This window comes from Phaethon lepturus, unplaced genomic scaffold, assembly GCF_000687285.1.
Source record: "Phaethon lepturus isolate BGI_N335 unplaced genomic scaffold, ASM68728v1 scaffold14647, whole genome shotgun sequence".
In the NCBI taxonomy this organism is placed as follows: domain Eukaryota; kingdom Metazoa; phylum Chordata; class Aves; order Phaethontiformes; family Phaethontidae; genus Phaethon; species Phaethon lepturus.
Window position 1 is genome coordinate 89,725 of NW_010554139.1, and position 10,665 is coordinate 100,389.

The following is a 10,665-nucleotide window of genomic DNA, read 5'->3' on the forward strand; positions in this document are numbered from 1 at the left end:
TGTCTAATAGATATTACTGGTTTTAATTCCTAGCTCTCACGCTGATGTTGCTGTTGCTTCCTTGGCATTTGAAATTCTGAGCGTGGTGGGACACGAAAATATCAAGACTACCAAGTGAACCGTTTTTGGCCGGCCTATGTGAGCTGCTCAGCACCTCAGTCCTGCAGGAATGTCTTCGAATGAGCAGAGCAGACGTAACTAATTTATCAAGCTGAGCTGTAGCTGTGTGTGGGCATGTGCATGAATTTGGGAGGCTTCAGGAAGGGAAACTGGGCTGGGGGGCAGCTGTGTTTGTTTTTTACACCCTTGTAAAGATGAATCCTTGGTTACTACTCTACCTTGCCGGCATTATGTGATGTAGCTCAAGTATTTGACAGCCAGAGTTTGGAAAGTGTAAATTAAATAAATAGTGTAGTTATTTCACAAAATAGACATAGTGTCTCACTATTTTTAAGCTGCTGTTAGAAATGTTAATTTATCTTTTTGACCAGGTGAATGCCTTGGCTGTCCATCTTAAGGGGCCACCTCATGCCTATGACTGGCACTAGACAATACCTTTTTATCAAGACAGACAATATTCTTCATCTCACACAACCAGAACCAACCTCTGGGATCACATGGAGGCTGTGCGGGTATGTGATAGATCTTTTCAGGTTTTTACCCAGAAGCAAGGGGTTTTTTGTGAGTCTGTGCCCCTCTGTTGCCTAGCACTGTGCTGCACTGCACAAGCTGCACTGGTGGAATGTCATTCTCGGCTGCCAATGCTCCTGGCTGGAACACCCCTCTGGAAATAGGTGAGATAGATAGATGATGAGCCTGGCAGTTTGTCTTTTATCCCCAGTAGAAGTTGATAACCTAGGCAGGGTCCTCTAGAGCTAGCAGATGCCACAGTGTGTAAAGAATTAAATTCTTCTTCTCCCCAAGTGCTTGAGTGAGCATAGCAGGGCAAAGTCTGGTACTACAACCACTTCATCCTTAGCATTTGTCTGTCTTTCAAAGCAGCAACTGGAGGTTCTTGCCACACCTACCAACCACACACAGATGCCTTATTGAGAGTTGCTGCTACAAGCCAGCCCCATTCTCCAGAGTAGTGGAGGCAAGCAAACAGCACTAGGTAAAGAAACTGATTTCACCTTGTAACTCATACAGGAGTGATTTTTTCCCCATTTCTAGTAACTCCAGCTTGTAATTCCAGTTGTTAGGCTATAAAAAGATAGTGATATTTAAAGTAATGGAAGAAAACAAGTAGTGTCTATTATTTGGTAAAGTATTTTATAGTAATGTCTTCTAGCAGCAGCATGGCTGAGAGGAACAAGCAGGGCAGTTGCCATGCCTTTGCTCTACACACAAAAGCAGGGCAGTCTGGGCTGCAGTTTCTCTCAGCATCTCAGGCTCCTAACTTGGGCCATGTTCCCTTGCAGCCCAGACCCTCTGCCAGCAAGCACTTGCTCTTGGCCAAGGCTGGCAACAGCTGTGCAGAGTCTATGCATTAACTAGCAGTTTAAGAACCACTTTCCCTGTTTCCAACCAGACTGGTGCTGACACTTACATAACTGAAGACACCTGAAACTGGGGTTTAAGCTACTGAACCAGGTGACAGTTTGTAAGTAAAGGCTCTTCCTCTGACCTTAGTGACAGCACACAACTAAGGAGAGTTGAAGCAAGACATTGTTCTCACTTTTTGAAACCTAGGTGTAATTGCCTCACATCTGGCTTGACCTGCCCCATGCTGAGGAACCTGCCAACACAGGGGAAGAATACTGCCTCAGAGGAGCACTCTAAGACATCTTTTGCTTTAGGGTGCTGAAGGGTAACTAGGCCTTTGTGGGTTCTTGGCTTCCTCCTCTGAAGAACTCCAGCACAATTTTCAGAAAACTTGTTAACACACAAATAGACTTTATGAGCTGAAATAATTTGACACAGAGTGAATTAAAAGTTTACTTTAATTTTGAACCATTTTATAACTGCATTTTTCTCATGAAGCATCTGTGTCACAGCAGGCTACAATAACTTTGGGATAAAAGGCAACTGGTAAACTGTCCAATACAAGGTTCCAAATAAACAGTTCTTACTGGCCCCTACCCAGACATATCCCAGATAAAGTTTTTGATCAAAAACATGAAATAGATCCACCTGCTTATTTTAAGCATATTAAAAAGGAAACTAATTGGACCATTTCTATCTGTCTAGTTTTTTATACAAAAAGGCTACACAATGTTACACTTTATTCAGAATACAGTTAGAGCGATTATGAATTAGTGTTCTACACCTTTACTCAATCCTTAAAAATTAGAAACTGCTGTAGCATATTTACTATAACTTAATACTACGAGAGACTTTTAAAAAAACTAACAACAATTACTGCAAAAAGAAAGGCTACTTCCAAAGCAAGCAAAGTCAGTACCATTACAGAGATTTAAAAAAAATAATAAATTTTTAACAAGCAAGGCTAGGGTTTGATAAATTCCATCTTGCAATTCATTCTTGTGCATTCTTCGTTTCTTGAATCACTCCCAAAATCCATTTGTATTATTACTCCTCGACCAAAAAGGACCAGAACAAAAAGTTTACTTCAATTGTTCCCATAGGAAACTCAGCTTGGTTAGTGTGTCAGGCACTTTCTGAGATACTAGCCCACCCCTCGAGCCCTCTCAGCAACTCTACAGGCCAATCAATGCAAGTTCATTCAGATGATACAGCTGCAAAGAGAAAAAAAACAGAGGTGTCAGTGTTCCTGAGTAAAGGGCTGTTTTAACACATTAAGACTGCATGAAGCCAGTGCACAAGACATTACAGTTAATTACTTCCACACTTCACAGCAGAAGTCAGTTTGGAGTGTACTGATCATGTGTTTCCAGAGCATTTATTCACTATTCTGGCACCCTGGGACCCAATTGAGCCAATCCCTCCCTGCCAACCAAGGCCTCAGTCCAGTCATCTGGTTTTCTCGTTTTGTTTTGAAATTCAAGATTGGAGCTTCTTACCTAAAGGATGATTTACAGGTCAGTATCGAACCAGGCCAACTGATTACTGTCACCTGGAGGCAGCCCATCCATAAGGTCCTGGGCATGGCCAAGATCTGGCAGACCATCAACTGGGTAGTCAGCACCAGGGTGGTGGCCACCCATTTCATGTTCCATCATAGGGTCCATACCCAAGGCATCCTGACCGTATCCGCCAGAGTGGAAAGAACGGTAGCTAGGATCTAAGAAAGTTAAAGGTGGCAGAGGGAAAAAAGGCATAATGTTAACAGATGTTAGATGCATCAGAAGCTGCAAGTATCAGTGTGTGAGAAGATCTTTGTAGCCATCTATTTTTTTTTCCTCTAGTTCAGCCAAGTTCAAAACAATCTGTTGCCTGCCCTTAATGGCTATTCCATTGTTCGAAACAGCCTTCCAGTATGATTCTGCAGACAAAGCACACTGCAGTGAGAAGCATGAGCGGATTCCAGCCAAGCCATTAGTCTGCACAATCAACAGTACTAAAATTCAACAATACTGCAGCAAAACCAGGCTCCAAGACTGTAGACTTGCTTCTGAAAGACTAGTCAAAAATAGCTTAGAATCCTTAGGGATAGGCTTGCATTCAAGTCTATAGACACTTAGACACCAATACATTCAATACCAGCTTTTTTGTTCTAAAGAAGAACTGCACTATTGGAATTGTCAAGTCCATTTGTAAAGAATGTAAAAGATTTCTGGAAACAACAGCTCAGCAGGAGATTCTCCCACAAGACTCAGACAAGAGACTAGTTTTGCACATTCATGTGGCTCCCATTTTGGTGCTGCCAGTGGTGTTGCAGAAACTGGTTATTTGAACTGGCAGTTCCCCATCTGCTTGTCAGTTATAGCAACATCTTGCTGAAGAGTAATTCACTCTTCACTCATTTGCAGTTCTCCTTTAAAATCTATGACTTGACTTCATCCAACTTTAGTCAAGGGGAACAGAGAAGACATACCATCTGGGCGGTATCCAAGCGGTTCTCCCTGGGCACCAATATCAAGTCCAAGGTCTGCTGTCTAGGTGTACACAAAAAGTTACAAAACAGTTCTAGCATCAGGTCTTTGGGCCAGCACTAGCAATTCTCAGTTTAAAAAGTTCCAAAGCATGCCCCAGATCCCTTTTTAGCAACTCTTCTGCAGTGAAGACTGCAGCATGGTACTTCTGTGAACATGAAATGCCTTTTTATCTAAGCATCTGCATCCAGTATATAACAGCCAGATACAGGCATAGGAATCCAGAGATCACTGGAAGGAGGGTTCTGTTTGGGAATGAAAAAGATGGGGCAGGTCCAGGAACACTCCTCCTCAGGTACACCTGCCCGACTCTTGCATGTCATCTGTTCAGAGATTCCCAAGCCAGCAACAGAGCTTTTAAGAGTTCTGAAGGGACATCTCCCAGCTTGTCCAATTACAGAAGTAACTGCCCATCTGTAATGCAACTGCATAACTCCAGTCTCAATGAGATTCCATTTTAGCTTTTTTCACATTACTGCAGTAGATATAGATTTTAGGAAAACAGAAAAGCACTGAAATAGTACAAATCAAAAGCTACTGTCCTTCCTTTATTAAATACATACAAGATGAGACAAACTAGGCTCCTGAATCTTAAGAAGGAGGGAAGACAGACTTAGTTAAACCTTCCCTCTACATTGTGCACACAGTTCAGCCTCATTTCACTGTGCAGCCCTTTAAGCATGAAGAAAAGCAACATGTGATAATCCACCTGCAAACATTCAAGTCTGAAAGCTCGGTTCTAGAGACAACACAGGTTGCATCCCCACCCCAAGATTATAGTCTTATGTCATTTGCTTGAGAGAAGCCTCACAGTATGTTTTATGTTTATGCTTCCCTCATGCCTCAGTTTTTACACTGGAGTTCATTAGGTTCTGACAAGCAGCACAGAAACATACAAATTTCTTCTATATAGCTTTGCACACTAACAAATATAGTGAGAAGCATAAACAAGTTTAGCAGCTGTAGAGAATGGATTCTTCCTATCTGAAAGGGCAGAGGCAGCTCTAAGGCTGCTTGCCACAGGTTTGCCAAACCCAAACATGTAGAGAGAGTAAAGAAGGTACAGCCACATGTAAAGCTGGGCCTGTATCACTGATGGCATCTACACTTTGCTCCTGAAAGGAGGGAGGACTTAGAAGTAAGGTCTCCCCAAGGAACCATTAATACAAGAGACACGACTCACCTCGTTCCAAGCCATTGGCTCAGTCCGGAAGAGAGAGCTTGTCAATTCAACCGAAAGTCGCTTCTTGTAGTCTTGTGGTTTGTCCTCAGACATTCTGAACAGCACTGCAGCTGCATACGTTGCTGTCACAAGGAAGAGTGATTATAGTACAGGTCAAGTCTTCTAGCAGCTTTTCTAACACAAATATGATACGTATCTTTTAAGTTCACTTACCAACACCCTCATTCCTAGAATGAAGCAGTTCTGTTAAAGGGGCAGTTGCACCTTCAGCTTCAATTGCTTCAGCTGCTTCCTTGTCTTGAGCCAGTTCACAAAGTACACCTGCAGCTACTCTCTGGATATTTTCAATGGGAGAGTACAACAACTGCAACCAGAACACAGGGGTTTCTTTAGGTCTTCTTGAAACAAGCTCTTCAGCACAATCTCACTTAGCAGTTCTACCAAGGAAGCGTAAGAGCCATTTTACTAGTTTTCCTGGTACGTACGATAGCATTGTCCTGAGCTCTTACTTACCTGCACAAATAGTGGAATGGTATTTAGACCCCTGATTACAATTCGATTATGAACATCACGTGCAAGAATATGCAGGGCTCCAGTGCAGCCCTCAACAATTTCTTCCATACGCACACCCTCCTAGTTAGAGAAAGAAAAAGCATTTTTTGAAGTTGAGATATTACATGCTATCTTCAAAAATGACTGTCAAAAAGTTGATCAGCCTGTCAACAAATCAACCAAACTTGTGCCCTGCACATACCCCCCTTCCCCCAGCAGAGCTAATAGCCACTATCTACTGCCGGCCTTCAAACTTAACATCCCTGCTAAGAGTCAGGCCAGTGAAGCATCTCAGTGGAACATCTCCCAGTGTTATTTTATTTCAGTTCATTATGAACTTCATGTCTGACAACACTGGCTCTTTTTCTCCAAGCTGGATTAGCTTGGCAGTTTACTACAGTGGTAACAAAGAGGCCCCTTCCTGCCTCTGCAAGTATTAACTACACTCCTGTAGTAGTAGGTGCTGCTTCCATTTGCCCATGCTGAAGCAACTTCCTGTTTGTTAAACAGAGCAAAAAAAAATTGAGACTGGTCTTGCCACACTGACCTGGCACTTGAATAGGTAACAAGTATGGAGCCTGTACATCTCAGTACTTTTACAGCTCTAAGCACCCTTGAAAATACACAGTAAGTGTGACAGCATTATTAAACCCATAGAAGGATGGGGCGGTTCTGGTTTCCTGGTAGAGAACTACCCTTGCCAGAGTAGGCAAAACCAGTATTTCTGATCTATAGCCTTCAGAATTAACTGTTCAAGAGGTTCTTAGTAACGTTTTGGCATTCTTTAAGAAAAACTTCAGGTCTGCCATGACAGAATTATCAACATGCCAAAACCAACATGAATTAGAGCAAGTGATAAGACAACTATTTAGACCAAACAATACATGGCTGGGGCACACTGACAAACAAGGAGTTTTAGAGACAAGTTTTACACATAACTTCGTTTAGTGGTGGCCACTTACCACAAACTGCTGTTGTGTTCCACCCATAGAAGTACGTCGCTGGGTATCTTGATGTGCTCTAACCAGCAACTGAACTAGCCTTGGAATAGCACCTTGCTCACGCAGCGGGGCATGATTTGCAGGACAGAGTGCCAGGTTGCGGATCAAACCAACAGTAGCCTACAGTTAAGAAAAGGGGTGGGGAATAAAAGAACATGATGGGTGTGCTTGCTGTTAGCAATTTTTTTTTAAATCAGCTGATCGCAAATGCTTAAGTCTCTCAGAGACAACACTAAGCTGCTCAATTGAAGCAACTTTCCCATCAGCCAAATTACATTCCCCAACACCCTGGAGACAGTATTTCACAGTTGAAGTTACATTAAAAAAAGCACCAGTTTTGAGCACTGAAAGCTGTTAGCCATTATTTACCTTGATCAAAGGCCAGTGTGATGGTGGGTGCAACAGTTTAACCACCACTGGCAGTCCGTAATGGAGACGTACTGCATTTTGAGCCATCTCAGCTTCTTGATGTCTGCTGGTGAGGTGACGGAGCGCACAAATAGCAGGTTCTGTGATGTCTTCCCTATCTCCAGCCCGAAGAACTGTGCGCACAAGAGCCTCAATGCCACCAACTTGGCACACCATCATCTTGTTCTTGTAATTGTTGCAGGTAAGGTTAGAAAGGATGCCAGCAGCACAAGTCACAACATTAATATCATCTGATCCTAAAAGCTGAACTAGAGTTCCTAGAAGGCCTTCCATGCCCTCCTGCAAAAAATGAGAAAAGTTTAGTCTCTCTCCTCTTCCACTATGTTGGCTTTTGATCTTGATCCCTTAGAAAAAACATTTACCTGCTTTGTTGCAGCATCTGACAGATTTCTCAGAGTCCAGAGACAGTTCTGGACAAGACGCTGGCTTGGATCTGTGAGGTGGAGTCCCAAAGCTTGCATCCCACCTAGAATATGGTACAGATTTGACATCATTACTCAGATGCTCATCTTGTGAACAGTCAGGTCCTTCTCCTCCTTGCAGTCTGAGTGCGTATCTCGCAAGCTTCTGGATCTTTCTTGGCATTACTATTGTAACATAGCTAGGCCCTAACCCTTCATCACATAGATAAAAACTCCAGGATTCTTTGTGACACTGGGCCTTTTAAACATATGCATATTTTAAGGGGACCATTCTAACAATGCTCAGGCACTAAGCCACCCACCTAAGAACACAGCAGACTTACTTAAAACAGACTGCCTTTTAAACTTCCATATATTAAAGGCCTCCATAACTAGTTATGGACTGAAAGACCGATCCAAGTTCAATTTTTGATGCTGACAATTTCTGTTCTTGTGTGGAATATACTGATCCTGAAGTACTGTATAGTTTTAAGTTACCATGGGTACAAGGTACTACTTACCAGCCTCAACAATAGCAGGTTTGTTGCTGGAGCAGACTGATAACACCTTCAGCACCCTACTTGTGGTCCACAATAGTTTCTCGTAAGTATAGGTCCTCATTATGTTTACTAGTGCCTGGGGTCCACCACTTGCCAGAATAATCAGCTGAAAGACAGCAAAAATAACATTTATCTGTCACTTCCTGTGCATGTCAGTAGGTAGTAATTGTTGCTGGCTTACATCCATCATCAGTTACAGATCTCCAACTGCTCACACCTGCTTGGCATGGTCTGTAGGTTTTGCAGTCTCACTAAAGCATGACAGCATTTCCACAAATTCCTGTGTCCTGACCTTGCTAGGGGTGAGGGACTGACTGGCAAAAGCCTGACATGGCTGAAGGTTCAGAATAAGGAGGTCAGTACACAGGAACCGTTAGGCCATTCATAGCAAGCTTGCTCATTTTAAGTGCTTCAATAGCAGAGGCACTTACCTTACTTTCTTGATTGCCATACGCTAAAATCTGAAGGCAGTCTGTTGTGATGGCCAAGAATTTGACATTTGTCTTGTTGAGCAAGGCAACCATTTTCTGCAGCCCCCCAGCTAGACGGACAGCCATTTTGGCTCCTTCCTGATGTAAGAGGAGATTGTGAAGAGTTGTAATAGCATAGAACAGCACAGAGTCCACTGGAGACCTACAGAAAGAAAAACACTCATCAGTACCAGCACCTACCAGTGCCAACTGAAAAACACAAGTACCATCTTAGTAGTCCACATACCCAAGCATTTTAACCAAAGCAGGGATGCCTCCCGATTTGAAGATTGCCAACAAGCCTTCACGGTGATGTGACAGATTGTGTAGTGTACCTGCAGTACAACGGGCTGTTTCCACATCATTTGTATTTTGCATGGTACGTACAATAGCAGATACCATTTGAGGAGATCTCATAATAGCATGGCGAGACGCTTCCTTTTTGGATAACTGATGAACCATAACTGCAGCCTTGTTCACCACCACCTAGGGAAATATTTGAAGAAAGCTTTTACTTTTAAGGTCACTGAAGAAGCCCCACAAGCAAGCTACACTGAAGCAAAGAAAATGCTTACCTGGTCCTCATCATTCAAGAGTTTGGTCAGTTCTGGGATTGCACGAGTTGCAAGTTCAGCATCATCTTGGTAGTTTATCAAATTAACAACAGCATGTTTTAACATCTGGGATGGTTCAGCCAGGCGTTGCACATTAGTTGGATGAGCAGCATCAAATTGTGTGGATGGGATTTGCATTCCTTCATCCAGCGTTTCAGGGAACATAGCTGCACGCACTCTCTGAGCTCTAGTCATTGCATACTGGCCATCAATATCTGAAAAACAAGGTAAGTCATTACCTTGAACTAGGAATAAAAAAATTCATCTCCTAGATCGGTAATAATTCAGTATTTAGTTTTCTGCATTGTTAAGCTGCATGTCTAAGCAAACCAGTGTAACAGAAAAGGCCTTACCAGCAACTTGCTCCTGGGTAAAGGACTGAGAGAATCCCTGCTCCCACTCGTACAGCACTTGTGTCGTGTCCACATCTTCCTCTTCAGGATTTCCCTTGCCACTCAAGGAGGGAGCAGTTGTTGTGGCACCAGAATGGATACCAGAATCCAGGTATGACTGTTGCTGCCAATGACTGACTGCTGCTTTTCTGTCTGGCTCCATTGCCATATCCAACTCCATCAAGTCAGCTGTAAGAAATCATTGTTGAACAATTAAGTTTAGTTCAATTACTGCAGCATGTATTAATTCTTGGGATGACAGATTTGAAACAAAAATAAACTGTTAAGAGGTAACACTGCAAGTGAGACAGCAGTTTTAAACTGAGGCTTTACATCAAACCAGTACAGACATCTATAAACCCAACTACCAGGCAGAGCAATCACTGCTATTCTGACTGTCTTAAGGTTCTTTTTTCCACATACTATGATTATGTACTTGACTGTACTTAAGCAACCCAAAATGCTTGCAATGACAAACTTGTTTGCAGGTTTGAATTCCAGTATAAGGAATTAATTTCTTTAGAAGAGCAGAAATTAAGTCACTTGGATTGAATAAAGTTAAAAAAGGCAAGTAAGGAGCCAGTTTAACTGCTCCTTATTAGAACTACTAGAGTCTAACAACAGAAATTGTAATGCATTATATACCTTGGGTTGCCATGTTCCTTGTTGTGCTCCCAGAACTTTTTCCTGCTACCTTTCAGAGACCCTAAAAAAAAGCAAGGTTAGAACCTATTAGATACTGATCAGAGCTAGTAAGACAGCATTTCATATTAAAACACTAGAATCACAAACTAAGACTTCACGCATCTTGCCATTTCATTACTACAGTGAGTATATTCAAATGCTAATGAGCAAACCCCCATGGACAGAGATGCAAAAGAATGAGACTTATCACCTAGACTTCTTCTGGCAGACTATGTAAGATATTCTCCTCTTAAAGCTGCAAGAGAAAAAGAATTGAAGACTGACCATGATAAAGTTATTTTTACTTCTCTATTCTTGCATAAGATGAAGTCCAGACATTAAATTCCATAGCTTGGACATGCT

At 42.4% G+C, this 10,665-nt stretch overlaps 1 protein-coding gene across 1 annotated transcript; it reads right to left on the bottom strand.

Annotated features, from left to right (window-relative positions):
* Positions 1 to 1,925: 1,925 nt before the first annotated feature.
* On the bottom strand, positions 1,926 to 10,323 carry CTNNB1 (catenin (cadherin-associated protein), beta 1, 88kDa). The gene is made up of 15 exons (XM_010291745.1): positions 10,264 to 10,323; positions 9,580 to 9,807; positions 9,188 to 9,441; positions 8,860 to 9,098; positions 8,574 to 8,775; positions 8,104 to 8,248; positions 7,544 to 7,647; positions 7,122 to 7,460; positions 6,714 to 6,872; positions 5,713 to 5,832; positions 5,413 to 5,563; positions 5,200 to 5,321; positions 3,959 to 4,019; positions 2,985 to 3,205; positions 1,926 to 2,699 (listed from the first exon to the last, which is right to left on the bottom strand). The coding sequence occupies exons 1-14, from the start codon at positions 10,274 to 10,276 to the stop codon at positions 2,997 to 2,999; spliced, it is 2,346 nt and encodes a 781-aa protein (XP_010290047.1). The 5' UTR covers positions 10,277 to 10,323; the 3' UTR covers positions 1,926 to 2,699; positions 2,985 to 2,996.
* Positions 10,324 to 10,665: the final 342 nt, after the last annotated feature.